The sequence below is a fragment of the Mustelus asterias genome, chromosome 3 (assembly GCF_964213995.1).
Source record: "Mustelus asterias chromosome 3, sMusAst1.hap1.1, whole genome shotgun sequence".
Classification (NCBI taxonomy): Eukaryota; Metazoa; Chordata; class Chondrichthyes; order Carcharhiniformes; family Triakidae; genus Mustelus; species Mustelus asterias.
This window is the reverse complement of record NC_135803.1, coordinates 127,128,406-127,154,943: the sequence shown is the minus strand read 5'-3', so window position 1 is coordinate 127,154,943 and position 26,538 is coordinate 127,128,406. Positions and strand designations below refer to the sequence as shown.

The window sequence follows — 26,538 nt, the reverse complement described above, 5'->3', positions numbered from 1 at the left end:
CGTGACAAGATGTATAATATGAGACATTGCTATGTTCCCAAGCAGAGTTTGTTAGCAAGCCTTGCCAGTGCAATAGTTCAGTACTGTAATTGTGGTGGTTACATAAGTTCTTGAAATTTCATGTATGCACCAAGTAGATTTAATTTATGTATCGTCGCTTCGTAAAAATTCCCTTTTTTATATTGTTTCAACCTTCTATTAATGGGACTCTAATGTCGGTTAGAAATCTCAATTTTTAGAGTAATTATGTTAAATCTGGATTATATATTGGAATTTTATGAATCGGCTTGTGCTAGATCTGTCATTCAATATTTCAGTGATGTTTTAATTTACAGTTCCATGATTATTTGTAAACATTCTCTCCAGTTTTTTTGTCTTGGCAAACACAGCATGCCTGAAGGTTGCTGGCAGTCCTCGTACTTACACGACTGCTAGCTCAGGCAGAGCATTACAGCTGACCTTTTGTGAACTCTGAGGTCCTTGTCTTGATTTTTAGCAAAAGGATACTGCACAGTCCAGGAAGAGAACCCCCAAATGATGTGTAGTTTTAATGTTCCAACATGGGACTTGTCCAAACTAGCTGATCTTGAATGTGCAAAAGTGAGATTTTCTGCTCCATAACACAATGCATTGTACAGCTAATGCTAAAAAGTAGCCAGGATGGTAATGGTCAATTTTTTTTGGTTGGATTTTACTTAAAGCTGCATTGCTTTCTGTAGGTGTTTTTTGTGATGCTACAACTGACTTTACTGTTGATGCAAGTTCACTGACCAAGGTGGGAGGAAACCATATCAAAGCAGGCGTCATAAATCCTTCAGGATCTCGCACCGATTGTCTGATTAAGGATAATGGAAATGGGACATATGCAGTGGAGTACACGCCATATGAAAAGGGTATGATGGAAATTCACTGTGCAGAAGGCATAATTAATCATACTAATTTGAGTTCAAACCCTTGAGACCTGATTCCATGGATGTCCTTTTAACTTCAGCTTTATCTAACCCCTCCAGTTCTTTAGTGTGCAAATTCTTTAACTGATAAAGTATTTCAATTTCTGGATAGACAAGAGGCTACATTCCACACCAACATTGTAGTAATAGCTGCCACTTTGTCTCGGGTTATAAATTAATAATTGACTATCATTGACCCTGATTTGTTTTCAGATCAGTCCACAAGTGCATGTTTAAGATCAAAGCAGCACCCACAGCAGAAAGATGCATGCGATTCTGATGGGGTTTGACAGGCTAGCCTCAAACATGGGAAATTTCAGACATGAGGATGCAATCTCTGGATAAGGGGTGGTTATTTAGCAAATTACTTCACTCGGGTGTTTGGGAATCTTTGGAATTCCCTACTCAGGGTTGTGGGTGCTCCATCTTTGAATATATTTGAGCCTGAGACAGGGAATTTTGGGATGGGGGGAGAAAGTGGAGTTGACACAAGTTCAGCTATGGTTGTATTGAATGGCCGAATAGCTTACTCCTGCTCCTATTATGTTGTACTTATTTAGCATTTGTCACAGCCAAAACTCCTACAAATGCTGGTTCTTTTTAAATGAAACCAATGTCTTGCTATTCCCAGTATTAGAACATGGTAAGGGTTTAACCTCCCCTTTCAGTCAAATTATATTTTGTGTACAGGTATACACACTATTGATGTAACCTATGATGATGCACCAGTTCCGAAGAGCCCATTCAAGGTAGGAGTCACTGAAGGTTGTGACCCTTCACGTGTCTCAGCAAGTGGACCTGGACTTCAGGAGGGCTTGACTAACAAAGTGAACAAGTTCTCTGTGGTAACAAGGTAATAATTGCTTTTGGATTGGAGAGTTCAATTTATTCCACTTGGGATTTTAAGAGACTGGATTCATTTCACAGCAACTACATTCCCATACTGAACACACATAAAAGTTCCCCTCATTCTTGATCAAAAACATAGTTGAATCAATAGCAGTTGACTCATGAAAAAACAGCATGCATATAGTGATCTACAAGTTTATAATATTTACCAACGTTGATGTCAATGTTTGACCCATAAACACCTGAACTGCAGCTATTTGTCTATCGAACCTTCATTTGAGACATTTTGTTGTCCCATTTCCTTGGGTCTAGATGTGGGTTTGACTACTGGCCGCTAATTCATTATCCTGCAGCAATCAATATGAAAGAGTTTGGAGGCTGCACCACTTTTAACTGTTCACTGCTTTGGAACAATTCATTTTGAATTGAATAGTGGCACAATGCTAAACTCATGTGAACTGTAATATATTTTTCATACCCTAACAAAGCTAGTAACTAAAAATCTTGTGATGCAGAGGAGCAGGTACTGGTGGCCTTGGTATTACTGTTGAAGGACCTTCGGAGGCAAAGATCTCTTGCAAGGATAACAAAGATGGCAGCTGCAGTGTTGAATATACCCCTTACACCCCTGGAGATTATGACTTGAATATTACTTATGGAGGACAGCACATAACTGGTAAGCCTTTAAATTTGTTTTGCTCAATCTACTGCTTTAAATCAACTGTAAACAAAAATTGAGGATTACATGGGTATCATCTCGAAGTCATTTTTCAATAATTTGAGATTATTTCAAAGGTCTGGTCATGGGAGGAAACTATTGTTTAACATGTTCAGCTATGTTCCTACGATACTCAACTCCATGTTTATCTCCCCTTATTTATTCAGGATGTTTTCATTCTACATTATTTTCAAATGGCAGTGCTTCATGTCTATCAATAAATTTTGCCTCCTTCCTGTATGATGGAGTATATCTCTTGGCTAAACCCTGATTTAATGTACTTCATATATTAAATTGATGCAAGCAGAATTTCCTAATCTGATTAAATTTTTCATTCTGTTTTACTGTTGATGACTTTCCTGTGAAATATTTTTAAAATTTGGAATGGTTTGTGTGAAAGGTTGATTGGAATTCATTTTAAGTATTTGTACAGTGACTTAACAGCAATACTTAGACTTGTGGATACTGCATTTTCTTGGGTCAGATATAAATTTGTCTAATTGTCCATTTTAACATTCACCTTTTCAGTGAAAACTGAAACCTCTACTCTTTTCTCTACATTGTCATTTAAAATGATCCAAAGTGCAAATCATTGAAGTATCCTTTGTTTTTTTGTAGGCAGCCCGTTTAAGGTGCCAGTCAAAGATGTTGTGGACCCAAGCAAAGTGAAGTGTAGTGGGCCTGGGCTGAGTTCAGGAGTACGAGCCAAGGTTCCACAACACTTCACCGTGGACTGTAGCAAGGCTGGAAAAGCTCCCCTTCAAGTAACTGTGCTGGGACCAAAAGGTACGATCATAACAAGCAGTTTTAATTAGCCACTGATCAAAAATGTTGACTCTACAGGTCTATACACACCTTTTCACTCTTTGGATGTGAAGATGAGGAGTCAGAGTATAAGATTGATGATTCAATTGTACAATACAATGCTTGTGTGCCAGGTACATGCCTTGTATGACTGTTAGGAGTGGAATTTTTTGAGTATTGTCTTAAAGTTTTTGACCAGTTGCACAGCTACGAAGCACTGTGCTCTTTTGGTTAAGGGCATCACTTGTCACCTTTGAGTGACTGTTCAGATTTGCTACAAGTTAAAGGTTTTCTGTTCTAGTTGATGAGGCACAGCCCCAACCATGGCGCAGCCCTTTGAAAACGATTGCAGACTTCTTTAAAGGAGAGACCAAGAACAATGACAGTGAGACAGGTTTGGATTTGAGCTGCTTAATCTCCACAAGGCAAGAAAGGTGGCGGGTGTATATGGCCGGGAACAACTAAGCTGGTCCTGTCTGCTTTCACATTAAGAACCAAAGAGCTAGGCCTAATGCTTCAAGTTGAATTTTACTTTCCATGTTGTCACTCTTAACATGCCTTGTGTTAATTTTGTATAAAGGATTTTTAAAATCTAATCCCATTTATTTGGTAGCCCCATTCTGATTAGAGAAATCTGGTTGACATTTTTCTAAAATGAAAACAATTATGCAATCAGTATTTATAATTGCACGTTTCTGTTGCATTTCATGACAAATTTCTGCATGACCTAGTTGAAAATTTATTTCAAATTCTGGACATCTGTAAATTTTGAAGAATCCTGAATGAGCAGATTGCTTCACGGCTTTCATTGGTTATGATTGTCTTGATACTGCATACCTGACTGGTAGAAAATTATTTTAAATCTTTTGCTCATTGAAAGTTCTGTTTTTTGGGTTTGCTTCAATGTCTTTTAATTGAAGTGTAGACTGGTCAACATGGGCTGGTTTAAGTGAATCTACTCAAAATTAATGTGAATTCTGTTTTCAGTTGTAGTATTTTGCAATGGGGCTGTATTAATCCCACAAGATTATGCCTTATTGGGTAGCACAGTGGCTAGCACTGCTGCCTCAACGATGGGAACCAATTTCAATTCCCGACTTGAGTCACTGTGTGGAGTCTGCACGTCCCCCCTTTGTCTGTGTGGATTTCCCTTGGTGCTCCAGTCTCTTCCCACAGTCCAAAAGACATGCTGGTTAGGTGCATTGGCCATGCTAAATTCTCCCTCTGTACCCAAACGGGTGCCAGTGTGGCAACTAGGAGATTTTCTCTAACTTTATTGCGGTGTTAATGTAAGCCAACTTGTGACTAAGTGTTGCTTGATTTATGGCCAGGCAGCTTAGAGTAGGTGCACAATATTGCCACTCTAAATCTACTTGCAGTGCTGCTCTTGATTTAAAGCAAACCTTAAAATGTGCATGAAACTTTGAATGAGTAAATTACAAAATTAATATGAACTAAAGTAGCAATGTTTGCTTAGTTATGGAATACCAAGAGCAAAAGACTCCAAATGGATGTCTTTTTTCCCCTGCACTCATTTTCCAGAATGGCTTAATATTAAAAATCTACTAAAGCTAGTGAAATGGTCTGTCTTGACTCTGCTTTACAGTTTTGCAGCGTTTAGTACTGTTAGACGGCAGTGCATTTATTTAAAAGACTAACCAGCTTTTTGTGCGCAGCTGACTACCTGGATTAATGAAAAACATGGGTTACTTTATTTAGCCTTTTTGCTTTGGACTGATATGCAAGAGTTTTGGTATTTTCATTTCTTCTCTTGCAGCCATAATTGAGCCTGCTGAGGTTATTGACAATGGTGATGGCACTCGCACCATCAGCTACACACCTTCAGTCGAAGGGCCATATTCTGTTTCAGTCCAGTATGGAGATGAAGAGATTCCTCGCAGGTAATATCAGAAACTTAAACCCTCAAGGCTAAACTGTGTGCTGCTGTCAACTGTGGCTCCTTACAGATATGACAATAGTTCCATAATCTAAGAACACCAACCCCTGAATAAACAGATTGAAAACATCAGACCAGGGGTTCGAAGGAGAAATAATTGTCCTGATTTCAAGGTTGCATTCTACCAATATTTTCCTCTGGGTTAGCAGGACTTAACGGGAATCTACCTTGTGGTGTTGGAAATCAACAATGATCTCAAATTTTAATTGACTAAATTTCACTAGTGCTTGCCCTTCTAGTTACCATCTATTTGACCCTTTATTCATGTCAATAGTAAGACTGTTTCAAATTTTCAATTTGAGGTGCCTACGAGCCTAATTTTAAACCTGTCATATCCATACACATGCTTTTTATGTTCATATGCGTCCATGAATGACATCTTTTTGTAAATTCAATTGGTCCAACTTGAGGATTGTTTCATTTTTCAATTAATCGGATATTCCAAGTGCCAAACAAAACTACATATAAATGGTATTCTGATCTAGCTGAGTATTAGCCAAGTATGCATCTGAGTGGACCTGAAGTGTGCAATTTGTTTTTGGAGTAAAAATATATATCCATCAGTATAAAAGGAATTAAACATTCCAGTTGGATTTTCTCCCAAAAAAACACATGCAGTCAGGCATCTTAATCTTTTACTGATGGTAAATATCTCAAGTTGATAGTGATCATAATTGATTCCAATCCTTTAAGTGTGTCAGATTAATTATCGTCTGTTCCTTTAGTCCTTTCAGGGTTAAGGTTTTGCCAACTCATGATGCCAGCAAAGTGAAAGCAAGTGGGCCAGGCCTCAATTCTTCTGGCGTTCAAGCTAGTCTACCTGTGGAATTTACCATTGATGCCAAAGATGCTGGAGAAGGACTCCTTTCAGTACATGTAACTGTAAGTTTCAAATGTGTTTCCCTTCCAAGCAAATAAGGGATGAATGTGCATCAGTTTAAAATCTTTCTCTGCAAATAGTGGTTTTAAAAAAGGGGTGGCAGCATGGATAAATTGGGCCAAAGAGCCTGTTTCCTTGCTGTAAACCTGACTCTGAATGGAAAGTGGGCAAGTGAGCCTGTTGTCCTGGTTGCTTCTGCAGCAATGTTTTGAGTTGACATCCCAGTCTATTTTAGTAGTTTTAAACTCCATCAGAATCTTTATTGCATTCTGTTAGGGACAGCCTATAATTAAACAAACAATAGAAAGCTTATCTGCAATTTGGCCAATGACAGCTGAGAAGATTGCCTACTTCATTCAGCTGGTCTTTGATTTAAATTACTGTAGGATTTGTTTCGATTTTTTTTTTTTTGCCCTCCTAATCCTGCCATCTAACTAAGAATAAAGGATGGACAACTTCCAAGGTATATTAAACTAGTTAGCTTCCAAATAATAGTGTTCCTTTATCTGTAATAACCCAATTGCACACTGGTTCAAATAGGCTAGCGACTCTTGTCACATTGCTTCTCAACTATGCAATAATACCTTTTAAAATAAGCCTTTATTCTGTTTAAAAGCTTATTGCATAAACCTGTTGCTGTTCCCAGTTTAATCATTGGTGTCCTTTTTCTGTAATGTAGGTGCTGCACAGTAGTTGTCTTTCTGATCATTGGCAGAGAATCATAAGAGCTAGGATAGTCTGACATAACAATATGCCCATTGAATACTGATTTGTCTAAGTGTCATGCAGTACTAGGTCTAACAACTCCCACATCTGATCTTTTTTAATCCATGCTTAAAAGTACCTGCAAAAACTTCTGTTTTTTTGCTAAATGACCATTTTACTATCGCTCCCTTTGCAGTTCCTTGCTTTGTCTATTTCTGGCTGTAAGGATGCGGAGAAGACTAGTTGCCATTGTAATCGGTGTAGGTTGTTCACTGCAACTAACTGAACACATCTAGGGTGAAAAGGCTTTCTGCCATTGTTAACACCAACACTCAACCATCTCCCTAGAATATCCTACTTGTTTTAAGTAGATCAGAACCATTTTTCCGAGACTTGAACATTTGCTTTAAAAGGTTGTATATTAACGTGGTTTTTTTCTGGATGAATTGTACAACTGAGCTGTAAAATTCAACATTGCCCAATGTGAAAATAATTCACACTTTTTAGTGACGGTCGTCAGAAGTGGCTTATTAAAAAGCTTGATACTACATTTTAGTAAAGCTTTTTTTGTTGCCTGCAGGATCAAGAAGGGAAACCAAAGAAAGCTAATATCCACAATAATAATGATGGCACCTACAAGGTTTCCTACATACCAGACAAGACTGGACGTTACACCATTGTGATCAAATATGGGGGTGATGAGATCCCAGCATCCCCTTATCGAATCCGTGCAGCAGCTACTGGTGATGCCAGCAAGTGTACAATGTCAGGTAGCTGTCTACTTGTCTACTTTTTTATGTATAATGAGACTGTCAAAATGGGCTAACAATTGCCATGCCTGGCTTTGCGCTGGAGAAGCCAGCAGCATTGGAGTAGATCCAGGAAAAAAGCACACTTGTATTTCTGACCAATGCATTTTGCAATATTACTTGACTGTCCTGCTGAAAGTGCTGAACAGAACCACCTGCAAGTTCACCTTCAAGCCAATTTGCCATCCTGCCAAGTGGTACTGCTGTCATAATTCCTTCATCACTGGATCAAAAACCTGGACTCATTTCCTATCTAGATTGTCCATTTGAATTAAACAGTGCAAATTATTACTTTTATTAAACTTTAATTGCATTATTTTATTTTCGTTTAAAATAAACTGTAAATTGCATAGATATTTTTAACTTTTTAAGGTTCTGGTCTTGGACCCACTGTTCGGTTGGGAGAGGAACTGGGAATGAAAGTAGATGCGAAAGCTGCAGGCAAGGGCAAAGTCACCTGCACAATCTGCACTCCTGATGGGACCGAAGTGGAAGCTGATGTTGTTGAAAATAATGATGGAACTTATAACATCTACTATACAGCACCTGAGAAAGGAACCTACGTTGTTTACGTCCGCTTTGGAGGAGTGGATGTTGCCAACAGTCCATTCACTGTAGTGGTGAGCCTCTTATTTGGTGTCCTTTTTAAATTACGGGAGGTGAAATATCTGTACTGCTTGCAATTGGAATTGTTCAAAAGGATCAATTGCCTTTCATACTTGTCACTTTTGTTTTAATTAAAACAAGTGAAAATTTATTCAGTCAAGATTGCTATCTGCAGATTTGTTCTGTTTGTCAATCTAACACAATTGAATCTTGGCTGTGGCAGACCAAGTAATTTAAAATCGGCTTGAATCAGTTGTACAGCTACAAGCTGAGTATAAATGGAGCAATGTTTGGAAAATAGAATTCCTGTGATTTAGTTCATTTTGACCTCCCATCTCTTGATAATGGAAGCCTACTTAACATTCAGTGCATTTCAGCTCCTCCTCCTCAAAGCATAGCAGTTCTGCTGACTTCTAATCTGATAACTAGCCTGTCCACAACCTAATGGATCCAAAACTAACCCCAAGTCTGAAATATTGCCAAATTCTAAACTGAATGCTTTTGTTCAGTAAAACCATCATCCTTATCCTGTCCTTGCAATATGGTGTATCCTCTTGTTCAGGATGAATATTGAACATAATAAGAGGCTTTGTGTTGGATCTATAAATGAGGCGTGCACCAACATCTAGTTTCTGAATATGCAGAAAAAACTATTGGAAAATGGAGCGATTTTGAAATGTGCCATCCCAAACTTGCTTGCCATTTAAGCCCAAACTGAATTTATAATGCATTTTTGTATAATGGACTATTTTGAATTTAAGTTTATTTTGATTTAAGATTTTGTCCATTAGCATTGAAATGTCCATATTCTACAACACCGAAATATGTTGTGTGTAACACTCCCTGATCATGAGGTCATTACAGAAAAGTTTTAGGAGTTGAGTTCTTCATGCTGAACACTACACTCCCAATCTTTGTTCCCACATATCCTAGCATCAATTCCTCTTTTTGCACTAAGTTTAAGTGAATGCCTAAAGATTTTGAAAATCTGTGGTCAATGCCTCCACTATCACTGGTCCAATGTTCCAACATTCTGGAATGAATACCAGCTGAGCTTTTGACGTTTTTCTTCCCTCCATTTAACTTGAATGCAGCTTCCATTTTGAACCCTTATCTCCAGCAGTGCTGCTTTCATATCCACCTGAATCTGACTGGAGCCAAATAACTTGTACCATTCTTTGACATAATTACACCAGGAGTCTCGATTTATTGTTTTTCTTGTGCTATTATCAAAGCCTTCATTATCAGCCTTGGCATATCTTCTGGTTTCTTCTGCATTATCATTGACCTTTATCTTTGGTTTACCTTTGATTTATCTTTGTTCCAATCAAAAACCCAACCTTTGTTCTCCCCAGGTTGGGATAGATTTGCTTTATCAAGCTTGTAGTTAAATATTTAGCATTATTGATCAACTGTTTGGTTTCCATTGTTAACCAATTAACAGCTTTTTGAGTTGTGTTTCTAATCACTCCTGCAGACTGTTTACACACTTATGTCTTTACTTCATTCTACCCACTTATTGCTCTCTTGATTGTATTTTTTTCTCTCAATGGCCACTTGAGTATGAAGAACAGTAGGTGTTCTCCAGTCTAAATAGAAAGTACTCGTGTTCTATTTCATATTAAATTTTCAAATGTGGTGTCCTTCCTACATATTAAAAATATAATCCCATAGGGAGGGCTAAATGTGACTATATTTGGCTGGATTTTCTCTCTATAGGTGTAATGATAGAGGAGGATTGGGAATTTATTTCTCATCCAGCAAGTGATGGTCTGGAACTCGCTGCCGGAAAGGGTGGTAGATGCTGCAAACCTTGTCACATTTAAACCTTTTGGATATTCATTTGAAATGTTGTAGGCCACTGACCAAGAGCTGGAGTGTGCAACTATGTCTGATGCTCCTTTTTGGCTGGCATGGGCATGATGGGCCAAATGGCAGCCTCCTTCAGTGCTGTAATCGGAGTATGAATAAAAAATGTTTTTTTTTTTAAAAAAGCAATTGCTCAGGAGTGAGGTTTCAGAAATTTCTTCCATGACCAGAACCTGAAGCCAAATGACAGTTGACCTAGCGCAAATTTTGATAACTATTAACTGATTCAGTCACTTTTGGTCTTGCAAGTACTAGTTTGTACACCAAGGTTTTTAATGCCCATCTCCCATGGCATGAGTTGGAAGATGTCATTTTTCAATGATATTTGATTGTGAAAGTAAATGTTGTGCTTTTATCAATTTAATATGAATAATGGTTGGTCTTTTACATGTGTGCTGATGCATTTTTAAAAACTAGCTGACTTATTCAATAACCAAATTGAATGTATTACTGCATTCAGAATTTGAGTCGTGGTAATGTACAGTTTGAACAGCTAGATTGACTATGAACAAAAATTATTCAAATGTGCTTTGTGACAAAGGACTAACTTACTGTTTACCATTCACTAGGCCACAGATGAAGTTCCAGTAGTGCCACAGCAGATGGTACAACAGCAGCAGCAATCTCTAAATGCATATCCCCCTGGCTTCCAACCCTGGGTACAGATTTTAATATGTTGAACTTTCTATTCTCCTGTTTTCTTCCAAAGCTCGTGTTCACAGCTTGCTGGGATCTGCCATTCGGACTGCTTGATTTCTTTTTTTTCTATTCAATTGTCCAACTATTTTAGCTACTGTGAATTTTACATTCATTACCTGATGGATGTTAAACGCTGTCTCTATTTTAAACAGGTGAATGCAGTGTTTGCAGTTTATTTCTATTTTATCAGCGACTTTAACTTTGGGTGCCCAACATTATTTTCTAATTGCAGTCCCCACTAGTAGCTGGCTGATTGGTGAAATGTGGTTTGCCTGCTGTGTTGTGCAGTTTAAAGCTGTAACAGCACCAATTCAAGGTCACTAAGTTTACAAGGAAATTGCACCTTTTAAATACAGAAAAAAAATCACTTGGCCAGTAAGCGGCAACTTGATAAATGGCTATTGGGAGATAGTTTGCATTTTTGCATGGTGGGGTTGGGACTGTTTCAATATTCCTCCTTTGCAGCTCAGACACTTCAGTTGAAATATAGATTGAAGGAAAGAAATGGATTGGAGAATTTCCATTACTCGCATGAATTGAATAAATCAATGACACTTTTTTTTTTGACCAGTATAAAATATAACATTCAGCCTGATTATGGTGACTTGATGTTGGGGAACAATATTTCCCAAGAGTGAGGTAACATGTCAATATGGTCATTCACAGTTTAGCAGTTGAAAGGATTGACCACTGGGCTGCTTGAAGGTTTTGTAAATAAATGTCGTCAGCTTTTGGGATTTTTGCCAGCTGCCTTACCCCAATGCTAGTAATTTTAATGCTGCTATCCTCAACTGTAAAATGAATAGCTTGCGATCAGACATTTGAAACTTTGATTCTTAATTAAGCTTGTAACCTGAAGCATTACAAGCATCGGGCTTTTGATTTGCTGTGGAGATTACAGAAAATGAAGTTGGTATAAATGTTACCAACTTTATTATTTTATCTACCTAGGCTTTATTGCCACTTCTGAAGAGTGTAACGCAGTCAATAACATCAATGTTAACACTTGAATTGATTAAACAGTCATTCAAGTATCACTAAAATGAGCTCATAAAGGGGTACAATAGGCTAACTTTTTCCCCGTTTATCTAAAATTAAACTTGCAGGCTACACTTGCTCTGCTTGTTTTAACATTGTTGCAGAATCTAATCATTTGTCATGAACAAAATATAAATTTGAAATGCTCATCATTTTAACTGCTGTCCTCCACTGCAATATTATGAGGGAATGCCTATCTCCCCATGGCACCTGTGAATCATCTGAATTTGGTTACTTTGAGGATGCAAAACTAAATTGTTTTTAACGTTAAATAATTACAATGCAGTTTAATAACATCCCTCAAACTCAAGAAATGGGTGCAGCACTGCTTGTTAATTGAGATTGCACTTTGATCCTTTTACTTTCTATTTCTTTTACTGCTGCTTTACTGTTCTTTGCAGGCACAAGCCAAGAAGAACCTTCTCTAAATGGATTGACATCTTTAGCTCCTGTTGGTTTTTTCTCTTTCTGTTGCACACTGCAGTTGAAATTTAATTGTCTGTAAATAGCTGATTAACTATTTAAAACCTCTTGGTTACAGCTAACTTAGTCCAGTTGGAGCTGAGTCTCTAGAGCAGTGAAGGTAGCCCTGCTCATGTACTGCCATTTGGAGGCCTTTTTCTAGCTCTTGGTGTTTCAGATTTAATTGCCATTCAAACAGCTGCTGGGAGATTTCTGACATTGTGAATGCCTCGCATTGATACCTGGGAATCCATCCATTCCATTGAACACAATGTACCTTCTATTTCAGAAACTGACATGAAATGGCTTTTCACTTTAAGATTGCATAGTAAACTTTTTTTTTGTGAACCACTTTTTTTTTTTTCTTGTGGCATGGGCAACAATGGCAAGCCAGCATTTTTTATTGCCCTTGAGACTTTGACTTGGCAATGTAGGTTTCAAATGATTTTTCATCCTGTTTCCAAGGTTCTTGACGGCGCCTACACACCAGTTGATGGAATAGATGGCTTGGGTTTGAAACCTTTTGATATCGTCATTCCTTTTGCTCTCAGGACAGGGGAAATCACAGGTAAAATCTGCCATTAATGGAAAATAAGGTTGCTGGGGGGGGTCTTTGTAGTGCAAAATTCTGTGTTCAAAATGATTGGGTTTTTTTTGGACTGTTGCAACTGCCCAAATTGTCCCCTACTTTACAAGCTGCTTTTAAAATGTATTTGCTACTTGGGCAACATTTTTGCCTCTGCATTATTAAAATCGGAGCAATATTTTAACAAATTTGAGCAGAGCTATGTTTCACTTAAAGACTGACTTGAGTGCTACCTGACCCTTGCTTTTGTGCTTGTCATTGATCCTTCAGGCACCGTTTACCATTCTTTCCTTCCATCTGCTGGTTAGTTTTTTATGCTTGCCAAGTTTAAGTAATTCAAATCCAATTTGGTTGTGTAACTCCTGTAATTTAGCTTCAGCAATGAGGTGGGATTTTCCTCCCTCGTCTTTGGTGTGTTTCACCGTGGTGGAAGACAGTGCGCTGCTCAGTGTGTTCTTATGGTCCTGCTATTGTCAATGAGGTTTCCTGTTGAACACATCCTTTGCTGCCAGGAAACACATGGCAGGGGTGTACTGTTGACAGGACTCAAGATCCTGCCATCGTAACACTAGCAAGATTTCAGCAATTCTGTCCATCACATGAGTAATGTGGTATATGAATCAGTGCTAGTGTAATGCTCGGTACGTTGGCTGCACATTGCAAAGATTAACATAGAACAGTACAGCACAGAACAGGCCCTTCAGCCCACTATGTTGTGCTGAGCTTTATCTGAAACCAAGATCCAGCTATCCCACTCCCTATCATCCTGGTGTGCTCCATGTGCCTATCCAATAACCGCTTAAATGTTCCTAAAGTGTCTGACTCCACTATCACTGCAGGCAGTCCATTCCACAACCCAACCACTCTCTGCGTAAAGATTGGTGGATCTTATCAAACACCGTTAAGTTGTGTCTGTTTTTGGGCACGAAAGATTGGTAGTTGGGCATGAGGCGAGTAGTGCGATCCATGCCTGCTGGTTCCCCCTTTATCAAGGCCTGAAAATGGCCATGATTGGGCACGACAGCCATTTAAATGCATTTGCATGCATTTAAATTGACTTAATAGGCTGCACGCCCAACTTTACCAACACTTCCCCCTTTACCACTGTGCTCACCCATCCAGAATTGACGTGAAACAGACATGCTCCACAAGTCCAATTTGGGCACTCCAGTTAGCGAGGAAGTAAGTGCCGAGTGTCTGACAGCTTTAAGATCGGTGGGGGGTGAAGGGGAGGTCTGCTGCCACTCTGCCTGTTGGGGGGGGAGGGGCCCGTGGTCAGTCTGGGTGGCAGAGTGGAGTAGGGAGATAAGGGGGTCAGTGATGTTCTGGGGGGCCAGGGGAAGGCATTATCCAGCCTGGGAGCGATGTGGCAAAGGTGCTGCATTTTTTTTCTGCGCATGTGCAGATGGAGGTGCCGATCAGAGCTGCAGGATTTTGGGTGTGTTAAGCCCCGCCCACAGGCTTGTGCAGCATGATTCAGAATTGCTGATACTTTTTCAGGCAGTGTGTGTATGTTTCAAGTCCGCCCAGCACTTGGAATCAAAATGGTAAAATAGGGCCCCATGTCCCTTCTGCTGTTCACAACTGGCCAAGTACAGACCATACCCAAACAAAATGCAAAACTGTGTCCAACGTTAGATATGATTCTGCAATTAGACAACATTTGCAAGATAATCCTAAAGTGTGCTTAAAAAAAATTTAGAATAGTTAGTTGGACTCAGTGATTTGCATGTGCTGCATGCTACATGTATTAATATGCAGAACTTTGATCTTTGTAGACAGAACATATACCCACACTGCCTGTTTCAGCTGATGGTCATTCACTGGTTCATTCCTCAGCAATGCCTTGACCAGACTCTAGCTGCCTGGTTTAAATTTCAAACCATGCCTGGTAGGCTAACTCAGTTACCATCAACTGACACCTCTACCAATCATCCATTTGCCAATCAGTGCACCCTTCCCATACAGTATAAAGTTTCCCCTGACATTGGTATTCTTGCGATTTGTCCTGATTGAGTGCAAGAATGTCTGTCTTCAGCAATATTGAAATCCAAAGTTTTTGTCCACTTGTTAAATGTAACATTACAAAGAGATAATAGATTGCTTAGGTTTATGGTTTTCCATCTCATCACCTTGGCCAAGTTGTTAATTAGTGAATAATTAACACCCAACACTTGTGAGATACCATTTGCTTTCTTCCCATTTTCCCTACCCTTGTCTTTTTCCACTAGGCCAATTTCCTAAATGGGTCAGTAATTTGCCTCCAATTCCAAATTTAATCTTTGGCCAATGGTCTCTTATGGAGAACTTCTGTCATATGCATTCTGGAAGTCCATGTCAGTGGCATCCATCAACATTCCCCTGTTCACTAATTAGTACAGTAAGAAGTTTCAACACCAGGTCAATCTATAACAGACTACACTAACTTTGTCGTGTCACCTCTCTTGCATTCCTCAACCACCTCGTACACCAACTCTACAGCAAACGCTGCAACCTGGAAACCAAGATCGTCCATTTGGACTTTAACCTGGTGTTGTGAGACTTACTGTGCTTACCCCAGTCCAACGCCGGCATCTTCACATCACCACTAATTAGTAGCTACTTCAAAAATTCAATCCCATTCGTTTGGTGCCACCAAAGCTTTGAGAATCTATTCTGGCTCTCTAATGGTTGGAATTTTAAGATGTTCAGTCACCTCTATCCTTAATTACAGACTCTAGTCTGTCAGTGACAGATGTCAGACTAATCCTGCCTTCTCCTTCCCCTTTGAATAGAGCAATGACACAGTTTTCCAATTGAGAGAACTTTGCTGATGCCCCAAGTATAATATGTTCTCAACTACTTTCTTTGAAACCTACCCAAAGTAGCTAGTATGAAAGCCATCTGCCAACTGCCAGCTTTATTCCTGTAATGTGAAAAGGCAAACCTGACACCTAATTGTTCAAGTTGAGAACTTTTTGAAATAGCTTGAAGTGTGAAATAATATTTTGGCAGCTTGATCCCTATGACCCAATAGTTGGCCATGATGCAGGATCAAATGTTAAGATTGTGGAGGACGCAATAACCACTGTACACAGTACTTTGGTAGTAATTAAGAGGAGCTAGGATTGCAGTATTTGTAATATGGCTACGGGGTGGTAAAGCTCACTAACTCCTGAATTTTTGCATACAACTGGTGGTTGTACATTTATTGCCTGCCTTGTCATTACCTAGATTGTTTTCACAAATGATGCATTTTGGAAGTTGAATGATTTTTCCATGTTGCATTTTTGAAAAGTTTGATAGTTCAATATTTGGAATTGTTTAACCTGCATTTTGCAGCTATCTTGTATTTGACTTGTACATAATTATTACGTAGGTGAAGTTCACATGCCTTCAAAAAAAACTGCTAAGCCAGAAATTATTGATAATAAGGATGGTACCGTGACTGTCAAATATGCGCCAACTGAGGTTGGGCTACATGAGATGCACATCAAGTACAATGGCAGTCATATTCCAGGTATTCATTTTCTTTCTAGGCCTGTCTGGCATTTTTCTTTCCTGCATATAATACAAATCTCAATTGCATAGAAGAAATGTTGTGCTAATGTAATATTTGGGCACATGTCCAAGAATTAAAGTTCCGATGAGGCAGGAGTTGTCTCCATTATGACTGGGTGTTTTGGGTTCTGACCTTATCTAATCCATCCTGAAATAAGAGTGGAGATTGAGGACTTAGCAATGTAGTTGATAAATGACTCTTCCTTTTATACAATGTCATAAACCTGAGTAAAAATACTGCATTTAAGACCAACCAATAACTACCAAGCTAAATACATTTGAACTCCGACTGGTGTAGGAGAATCTATAAGCTATGCTGATTTTCGTTTACTGCATTCAACTATATCTTGCCTATAGATGTCATTCTTCACCTTGTGGCACTGCCTTTAGCAGAGCTAAATAAATGCTAATCTTATTTACTCCATTTTGGCCATGTATTTGATTACTTTCAGAGAGTCCACTACAGTTCTTTGTGAATTATGGAAGTAGTGGACATGTGTCAGCATATGGCCCAGGCCTTGTCTATGGTGTTGTTAACAAACTAGCTACTTTTACAATTGTAACTGAAGATGCTGGAGAAGGTAAGCATCAAACTATTAAGTCTCTGTAGTGCCTTTTTATTTTGCAGAACATTATAGAATACATGTGCATGCTGATTCGAGTCAGCTATGAAACCACTAATGGGTCTTTGATCCAAGAACTGTTTGTAACTGCCTTGTAACACGTAACCTTAACGGTTGTTAAAGTTACCAATTTTGCTCCAATAATTGTATTGTAACAGCAATTTGGTGGAAGTAACATGAGCTACCACCTGATTTTTCAAGTTCTATCTAGTATAATCCATATTGCTGTTACTCAACTGTAGTGTTTTCTCTAACATGCAGGAAGATTTTCTTCCTTCAAGCTTACTGTATAAGATCAGTCCAAGTGTTCTAAAGTGGAATTCTTGTCTCCTCCCCCACTGCATAGGAGGTCTGGACTTGGCCATTGAGGGACCTTCTAAGGCAGAAATCAATTGCACAGATAACAAGAATGGCACTTGTACAGTCTCTTACCTGCCAACCCTGCCAGGTGAATACAGTATCCTTGTCAAATACAATGAAAAACATATTCCTGGAAGCCCTTTCACTGCCAAAATTACAGGTAATAAATTATCTACCGTGAAATTGCAAATAAGAATTTTCAGTAGAGTTAAACCTATATACCATTTCTAATGCTTGTGAAATGGACTTGACCTACAACATGAACCTAGTTTAGTACTAATGCTAATTGTGTAGCATAACAAAAATGCTTTGAAAATTGTTATACAGGAGAACTGAAGTTGGGAAGATTATTGTAGCTGGGAATTCTGAACTGTAAAATTGTAGTAATGGCTTAATTGGGATAACAAATTTTGGTTCTGGTTACCTAATTTTGTGTTTGGACTCTTCGAGTTCCAATGTTAGAGCTTGTGGAACTCTATTACAATCGGACAATTCTTAACTTGATGACTGTTGCAAAGTAGCTATCGTGTTTGTTCACCTTGTTTAGTCACTTAAAAACTTGAGCAGGAATTATAGTATGAGGTCAATTGACAACATTGAATGAGGCCATTAGGCCCATTGTGTCTGTGCCAGTTGACCAAAAACACCCCATTCTAATCCCACTTTGACACTCAGTCCCGAGTCCTGCAGGTCATGGCTCCCCAAGTAGATGTCCAAGTATTTTTGTGGTGAATGTTCCTGCCTCTACCACCTTTTTTTTTTCAGACACCTGAGTTCCAAGTTTCCCCCATCCTCCTTTGTTTATTTACCCCTTTTGAGCAACTTATTGACCTTTCCTTAATTGGTGATCCATCCCTCATGCTTCCTTTACCATTTTTTTCCCCCACCTTTCTCTGACTTACCTGCTGATGAATTTGCTCCTCCTTTACTGCAACCACTTCTCTCTCTCTCTAGTGTCTGAATCATCCTCTCTGGATTCTGACAATGTTCCTGTGCTGCCCTCAGCTTGTGCCTGCTGCTGGGTGAAGTACCGGATGGTGAACTCACTAGTGTTGGAGCACATCCACCATGAAACCCTGCAGCAGGTCCATCAGCTGGGGGAAATCTTTATTTACCCTTTTTTCAAAAAAAATTGCTGTAACAATATTGATCAATAACACCACCTCAGTACTCAAATCATAATATCCTATAGTGCAGAAGGAGGCCATTCAGCCCATCGTGTCTGCACTGACCACAGTCCCACCCAGACTCTATCCCCATAACCCCATGTATTCGCCCTATCTAGTCTCCCTGACACTAGGGGGCAATTTAGCATGGCCAATCCACCTAACCTGCACATCTTTGGACTGGGAGGAAACCATGCAGACACAGTGTGCAACTCCATACAGTCACCCAAGCTGGGAATTGAACCCAGGTCCCTGGCGCTGAGGCAGCAGTGCTAACCTCTGCCACCATGCCTCCCCACCTTTAGCCTCTTGTCTAATTTGTCTCCAGATCAGATGTGCTGTCTTGGAACACGTTATCTACAGCTCCTCAGAAATGACTTGTCAGATTTCTGTTCCATTTTGGCCTGGCACAGTCGTACCAAGTTTGGAAGTTTTAAGGCTGAAGTTCATTGTACTGATTATGTTTGTTGCTTTCTTGGTGTAATATCTGATTTCTAAATGAGAGCCTGCAATAAACTAGTTTATATTGTATTGGGAAGTGATTGTCCAAGTACATTTAGTTTGAGGTGCAAGTGAGGTATATCACTAAGGAAATAGTAACATTTTAATTTAGTCACATTTGTGATAGTCTGGATTTTGTACTGGTAATGATGGTGAGACTGTCAGCATTCAATCCACTGCAACAGGACTTCAGAGTAATGTGAAATCCAAGTTGCTTGATTCTGTTCAGAGTGTGCTGTTGAGGCAAAACTACTCTCGATACAAAGCCTTTGAATTGATAACATCCATTGTTATACTGCTAGTCTCTGTTTAAAAACCCTTAAAACTGAGACAGAACTGGGTTTTTGGCAACGGGGAAAAGATCTGTTCTGTATCATAGATTTCTGAACTAAATTCATTTGGCTGTTTTCAGATGATAGCAGACGAAGATCACAAGTTAAAGTTGGTTCATCTGCTGACATCTCCTTGGACATCAATGAAAGTGACCTTAGTTTGCTGTCTGCCAGCATTAAATCTCCATCTGGCCAAGATGAGCCATGCCTGCTGAAGAGATTGCCAAACAACCACATTGGTAAGTGTCTGAAGTTACATTCTGCGCCTCAAAGATAATCAAACATTTTAAGAGTACTTGTGCAACTTAGTCAATTTTGTTTTTAATTGAATGTATCATAAATTGAAATACACCATGACTGAAGAAATAAAACCTTTGAATTCTGTGCCAAATTTGTTATGTTTTTCCCAAAAGCATGCTGGATCTAATTTCAATTAATTGTGTGGAATTTGAATTTGAGCTGTGTATTTACAAGTGTGGAATGCCTTTATTTCAGTATTGTAGGGACATTTTATTCTCCAAATGTAAGAGACAAAATAGGTTTTGAGCCAAAGAAGGAACTAATAGGGGAGACATTTTAAAGTGTAGATTATAGAAACTGCTGGCTGCATGGGTATATCTAGTATTATGGGAGTGAGATGTATGCACAAAACCATTTAGGATTGGAGGAGAGATGGAGAGGGATTTTTCTGAATTATGATCTGCTCAAAGGTACGGTGCCTTTTGATCAATAGGTATCTCCTTTATCCCACGGGAAGTGGGTGAACATCTTGTCAGCATAAAGAAAAATGGAAGACATGTGGCAAATAGCCCAATTGCCATTATGGTTGGCCAGTCTGAAATTGGAGATGCCAACAGAGTTAAGGTCTCTGGTGAAGGTTTGACAGCAGGACGTACATTTGAAATGTCTGACTTCATTGTGGACACGAGGGATGCAGGTAAGATGAGCCTTTGCAAACCAATGCTTCTGAGGACACCTGATTGCTCTGCAGTTCTCTGTATTAAAAAAACAATCATATCCTTGGCAGTAATGACACGGGCCACTGAAATCTTGTCTAACTGCTGACTCGTGGGGAAAACACTGGGTGTCACACCAGTGGGATTCTCTCATCCCACTGCAGTCAATGGAGATTCGGCTGACTGCCAAATTCTCCGTCCTTGCTGGCAGCAGGGTGTGAATGGCTGGAGAATCTAACCCTTGCTCTTCTGTGTGCTCCTACTGCCTTAAAGTGGCCATTGTCTCAATCGTGATGTGGAGCAGGCAAGTCATAATTTCTATTCCATGGAGTGAACTAACTGTCTTGAGCTGGCAAGTGCTGTGTATACATCACTTAGTAAGTGACGGTACAATAAATGTAGCCATAAACGTGTAGCTAATTGTTTCCACAAGAACAACACTTAATCCTGCTCTCCTGAGCAGAGATGGGTAGATGGGGAAAAACTTATCTGCATGAGTTTCCTTCAGTGTTCCCCATCCAAAGATTTGTAGGTTAGGTGGATTGGCATGTTAAAATTGCCCCTTACTGTCACAGGATGTGTAAATTGGGAGGATTAGCAGGGTAAATACATGGGGTTACAGGAAGGGTCAGATGCTGTGTCGGTGCAGACTCATAGGCCAACCAGCCTCTTCCTGACCTGTAGAGATTCTATGATTTTATCCAGACACTTGTAGGCTTAATGGAATATCTACGTCCCCTCACCAGAACAATCCTATGTTACATTATTCCATTGGCTGCAACATGTTAGTAAAATGTACACCTTGAATATTTTTTAAACAAAATAGTCTCTGAATTATAATTGCCCTTAAATGTTTCAGGTTATGGTGGTCTTGCACTATCTATTGAAGGCCCAAGTAAGGTGGACATTAATACAGAAGAGACCGTGGACGGTGCCTGCAAGGTTTTCTACTGTCCAACTGAGCCAGGCACTTACATTATTTACATCAAATTTGCTGATGAACATGTACCAGGTATGAAAAGTGAGAAGTGTGTTTTCATTTTTATCTTCGATCACTTCCAGGCATAATGGATGTATAGCCTTACTCCTGAAAACCGTTCCTTTATTGCAACATGACGGTGCTGCATGTTTTGCACCAGAAAGGAATCCATGCTAATATAATAAACTGGGCTGAAAATCCCTAGTAAAGTCAGCTCTTGTGTTCAAATCGGGTTCCTAGGTATCTAGTGAAATAATTGAATTTGGTCTCTTGATGAACCTGACTCAACTGTGTTTAGTTTGGAGTAATAGTGATAGACCTTGACTGCATTAAATCGTCTACATAGTGCATGAATTGAGTAGTCAACAATTAATCCTCTTGGATTTTCTACTTGAATTCTTATTCGCACTATTTTTCACCACCAAGCATATCTTTTATTCTATTGTAATTTTGATCCAACATGGTGTTCCAATACCACTACATTTTGTTCTGAATTGATACAGTACATGACTAAATAAAATTTGCGGCACATTCTGCTGGCTCTAGTGATTTACTTGCCACTTAATATCCCTGACCGTTGTTTAATGTCAAGTAAGACTGCTGTAATGGTAAGCAGCTTGTTGAACTTTTGAGACCATGTGTAGCTAATTGCTTTTGCATTATTACCTCTTATTTTAAATTTTTATTAAAGAGGGAAAGCCACCAATTTTTTATTAGAATCATTTGTAAAATATTCTACTTGCAAATGTTATCTCTGGCACTCATTTGCTGTAGCACCTACATTCTTGTGCTCTGAGAATTGGTGCAGAAATTGGCCTTGTTTGCCATTGTGCTGGTGCCTCAATGTAGTGTATTGGGCAAGGATCCCATGTGGCTATGATCTGAATTTAGTTCTTTGATGAAATACCTGAGGAATCCTGTTTATATAACTAACTCTTAAGGTTGAAATATTTTCAGCAATTGAACCAAAGTATACGTGAATCACAATACTTAGAGCACTTGTATTTGAAGACCTAAACCAATTTGGTACCTGTTTGATTAAGCCAATTTATCCTTTAGTAGATTACTGAGATTATTTAAAGCATTATTTATGGGTGGCCTCACAGCACCAAGGACCCGGGTTCGATCCCAGTCTTTGTCTGTGGAGTTTGCACAGTCACCATTCTCCCCATGTTTGCGTGGGTTTCCTCCCACCGTCCAAAGATGTGCAGGTTAGGTGGATTGGCCATGTTAAACTGCTGCTTAGTGTCCCAAGATGCGTAGATTAGGGGATTGACCATGGTAAATGTTTTGGGTTACAGGGATGGTGGTGGGTAGCTGGCTGAGATGCTCTTTTGCAGAGTTGGTGCAGATTCAATGGGCCAAATGGCCTCCTTTGCTCTAGGTATTCTATTCAAAGGTTCTGACATGTGGCCCAAATGAACATTGTGCAAAATGTTTTATTAAAAAAATCATATTGCTAATTTACAAGAGTTCAGCAAACAGAAGTTCTGTGTATGAACAATTGGAACCTATTGTATAGGAAGGTCTTGTATCCTTTAACTGTGTAAATGTTTTCAGGGAGTCCATTCACTGTGAAAGTAACTGGTGAAGGACGAATGAGGGAGAGCATCACTCGCAGAAGACGGGCTGCATCTGAAGCCACCGTTGGAAGCATCTGTGATCTGAACCTAAAGATTCCCGGTAAGATTGAAAAAGGAATTCCAAATATTTGTTGGAATCTGTTCTCTGAAAGTATTTGGATTGTGTAATTGAGTCAGCTCGGCATTTGAAAAATGTCAGAAGTGAAGAATGTTTAACAGGGAGTTGGCTGTTGGTCATTGCTTCATTTTAAATGTTGGCTGAATTGTAAATGCAGTGATGGCTGATGGCAAATCATCTCGCCCAATTTGTGCAGTTGAATCTTTTCACAAAGAGCAACTTTAAAAAGTGCAGTGCATTGGTATTCTAATCCTCCAACGCTAGTTCTAATAACTCAATCCAGCCTATGGTTAATAGGTTAAATGAATTAAACAGAAGTTGTATTTATTTCTGAATACAGCTCATTGAAATCTCTCTAAAGAGCACAAATGATGTGAGGAATTAGTTTGTGTTTACAGTTTTGAGGAATGTGCTGTTGTAGCATTCTTTTTCTGCGATTCTGAATACTGTCCAGGCTATTTTTCCTTTCCACTGATCTTGGGAAAACAATTTGTCATTTCAGTTTTTAAAAAAAACTTGGCATGATTACAGATGTTTACGTAATTTAACGATTTCACCCATTGTATTAAAAATAGATGGGGAGATTAGTTGTCACCTATCACTAAAATTAGTCAAATTTGAAAACTGTTTATAGCTTGTGTGCTGTGATACCATAAATCACATTTAGTGATGTTAGACTATTTTGATTTTTAAAAATTTGGGGTCTTTCCAGTCACTAAAACACTGCCAAATTTGAGGGGAATGGCAGAAGAGTGGTGAGAGCAAATGTCCATCATGAAAGCATCAAGTTGCTGCTGACCCCACTAGTTTTTGTCAGCTATTTGGCAATTTATTCACAATGAACAATGTGATTGTTGATCTTTATTGCATTCATGTGGCATTGCCTTTGTTTGTGAGATTCGCGTGCAAAGTGATGCACCACTTCACCACCCCCTCGTTCATAGCATTCCACGTGGGCCGCGTAAATTCAGCTCCCACAGCACCATGGACTATTCTGGGCTAAAGTCAAATCTAAATTCCAATCATGTGAGGTCTTGGGTGGGATAAAGGGGGTGTAATATTGATTTTTTAAAAAACGTGTAATAAGGTGCAGATCAGTAAATTTGTTTAAATGCATGAAGATGTAGAAAACTGAAATGCAGATGTCTACCTCAATTTTTCTTCTAGAATACAACTGTTTCCTGTCTCTCTTTTTCCTTTTCTTTCCTATTCCACTCAGTGACTTGGTTCCAACTAACGGTGGCTCGGGAACGCCTCTGTTGCGCACATTCAGATTTTCAGACAAGTTGCACTTTCTTGTGCGCAGAACGAATGGAGATCCGCCAGAATCGGTTTGAAAAATCCAAGGACCCTGCTAGTGTTCAAAGTCGACCTATCACGTCCCTGTTTGGCCTCTTGGGCCAGGAGGAATACAGATTGTTCAGTGCATGGCCATTAAGGCCGGATGGTGCGTTTCAGCACTGGGCATGTGGACTCTGAGGTCGGCAGAATGTGCTTATTTTAAATTAGCCAGCATGCTTTTGTCGATGGTAGTTGCATGAGTAAGAATTTCCTTCCCTTGCACAGTTTTTAAATTTAAGACTCTCCTACTTGCAAATTACTTGGGACTGTCCTACTGACAACCAAAGTAGTCAAATGTATTGTATTATGTTGCAGATTTGCTCATTGTAGTTTAAGCATGAAAGTACAGAGTGGAAATGGAATGGGTGTCTACATTGTACTGTACTAAAATATTCTGCCACCTTCTGGCTTTGCATTATACCATGTGATATTACAGTAGTTGGGGTAGGAGTTGAGTACCCAAGAGAAACTTAAATGTTAGACTTGAAGAAAAATAAAGCCCTGATGGCAGATTTTCAAAGTAAGTTTGAAGTAAATACTGCAGATAATGCATTTTGCCTTCAAGGAAAAGTGCCAGTCAGGGTCATGAGGTGGCACTGGGTCTCAATGACCCTTTTCCTGCTAACCAAGTATGGGTGGGGGGGGGGTTGGATCATTGGTTGGTTGGGGGGTGGAATAAAATTGAAAAGAGTGCGTCAAAGTCCTGAAACCAACACATTTCAGTATGGTCAAAATGTAGAATTCCTGTACTAATTTGACTTCCCCTTATTTACCTAATTTGCCATCTATTTACTGTTAAATAATTTGAAGATAAAGGAAGTCCTGTTTTTTTAATTAAACATATTCTATGATTTGGTCTGTTGTATAAAATCATTGTGGTAAGCAAGCAACCCACAAGGCTTTGATCAAAGTTTGTTTTACATTGGCCGATAGCTCATGGTTTAGTTATAAACATAACTGTTCTTTTCAGTTGCCATCTGAAACCCTGGTTAAGCACTTACAGTTGGAAACTTGAGCTCTGCCTTCTGACCTGTCAGAAAGAATAGCAAAAAAATGCTTTCCAACCTTGTAACTGATGGGTCTGTCCTGGTATCAAAAACACTAAGCTGTATAATGTACAATTAAATACTAGTAAACATGAAATCCTACACAACCAATCTTTCCAGTGCAAGACAAATATAGCTACTTGGCTAAACTTGATTTTATTGGCTTTCAGTTATTTTGCCTCTAGTATAGAATATAATTTGACACTGACTGTCCCCCTATAGAAATTGATGTCCGTGACATGTCTGCTCAAGTGACCAGTCCCTCTGGAAAGCTGGCTGATGCTGAGATCACTGAAAGTGACAACCACACATACTGTGTCCGATTTGTGCCGGATGAGATGGGTGTGCATACAGTTAGTGTAATGTATCGGAACCGGCATGTACCAGGCAGTCCTTTCCAATTTACTGTGGGGCCCCTTGGCGAAGGAGGAGCTCTTAAAGTGCGAGCTGGCGGCCCTGGCCTTGAGCGAGGCGAAGTGGGAGTCCCAGGTAAGTTATTGAAAATGTATTTTTCATCAACTGTGGGTTTCCCTGATTTGTGGGAAGGATTATGGTTGTGTTAACTTTGCAATGTGTGTGTGGATTATGTCAACACTACAGATACCTAATGTGGAATACTTTTGAATATGGGGAACTGTAAGACTTTTGATGCTTGACTAACAGTTCTAGTTATTACATTAAATTCAGTTTACCAGCTCATTGGGTGCTTTTTAACCAACCCCCCCCCTGCCAGAAACCAAGTAGGCAGCTGCTATGTACACATGCTTCCAAATTTGTAACCTGAGTGCACTGTCCAGACACCTGTCCAAAGGCTGTGTGGAGTCCTTTTTCCCAAATACACATCAAATCTTTATTGCTGTTTGACAACGCTTTTTTAACTGGTGGCTTGAGTTGGGAAGGCCTAGTGGCATATTCCAGTGAAGGGATTGGGAAGAGGTGAGATTGAGGGGGTCAACCTGTGAAGCCAGGGACAGGACGAGTGCTCCAATCCCCACAAGTGTAGGCCTTCCCTCCAGAAAGTTGGTGACCAAGATTTGGATGACATTGATGACTTTGAAATA

General features: G+C 39.4%; 1 protein-coding gene across 8 annotated transcripts in view; it reads left to right on the top strand.

Moving 5' to 3' along the window:
* LOC144491573 (filamin-B-like) overlaps positions 1–26,538 on the top strand; it is a 167,804-nt gene that overhangs the window by 122,399 nt on the left and 18,867 nt on the right. For 5 of the 8 annotated variants that reach the window (XM_078209565.1, XM_078209560.1, XM_078209564.1 and 2 more), the window contains exons 23-41: positions 720–893; positions 1,641–1,803; positions 2,315–2,475; positions 3,136–3,303; positions 3,623–3,715; positions 5,099–5,222; positions 6,004–6,160; positions 7,444–7,633; positions 8,045–8,292; positions 10,717–10,806; positions 12,812–12,914; positions 16,291–16,431; positions 16,925–17,053; positions 17,442–17,615; positions 19,535–19,693; positions 20,188–20,391; positions 21,270–21,422; positions 22,950–23,072; positions 25,700–25,966. In XM_078209565.1, the coding sequence (XP_078065691.1) occupies positions 720–893; positions 1,641–1,803; positions 2,315–2,475; positions 3,136–3,303; positions 3,623–3,715; positions 5,099–5,222; positions 6,004–6,160; positions 7,444–7,633; positions 8,045–8,292; positions 10,717–10,806; positions 12,812–12,914; positions 16,291–16,431; positions 16,925–17,053; positions 17,442–17,615; positions 19,535–19,693; positions 20,188–20,391; positions 21,270–21,422; positions 22,950–23,072; positions 25,700–25,966 (3,021 nt within the window). The remainder of the gene's footprint in view (positions 1–719; positions 894–1,640; positions 1,804–2,314; positions 2,476–3,135; positions 3,304–3,622; positions 3,716–5,098; positions 5,223–6,003; positions 6,161–7,443; positions 7,634–8,044; positions 8,293–10,716; positions 10,807–12,811; positions 12,915–16,290; positions 16,432–16,924; positions 17,054–17,441; positions 17,616–19,534; positions 19,694–20,187; positions 20,392–21,269; positions 21,423–22,949; positions 23,073–25,699; positions 25,967–26,538) is intronic. The other 3 variants (XM_078209562.1, XM_078209561.1, XM_078209568.1) reach the window with 3 other exon arrangements.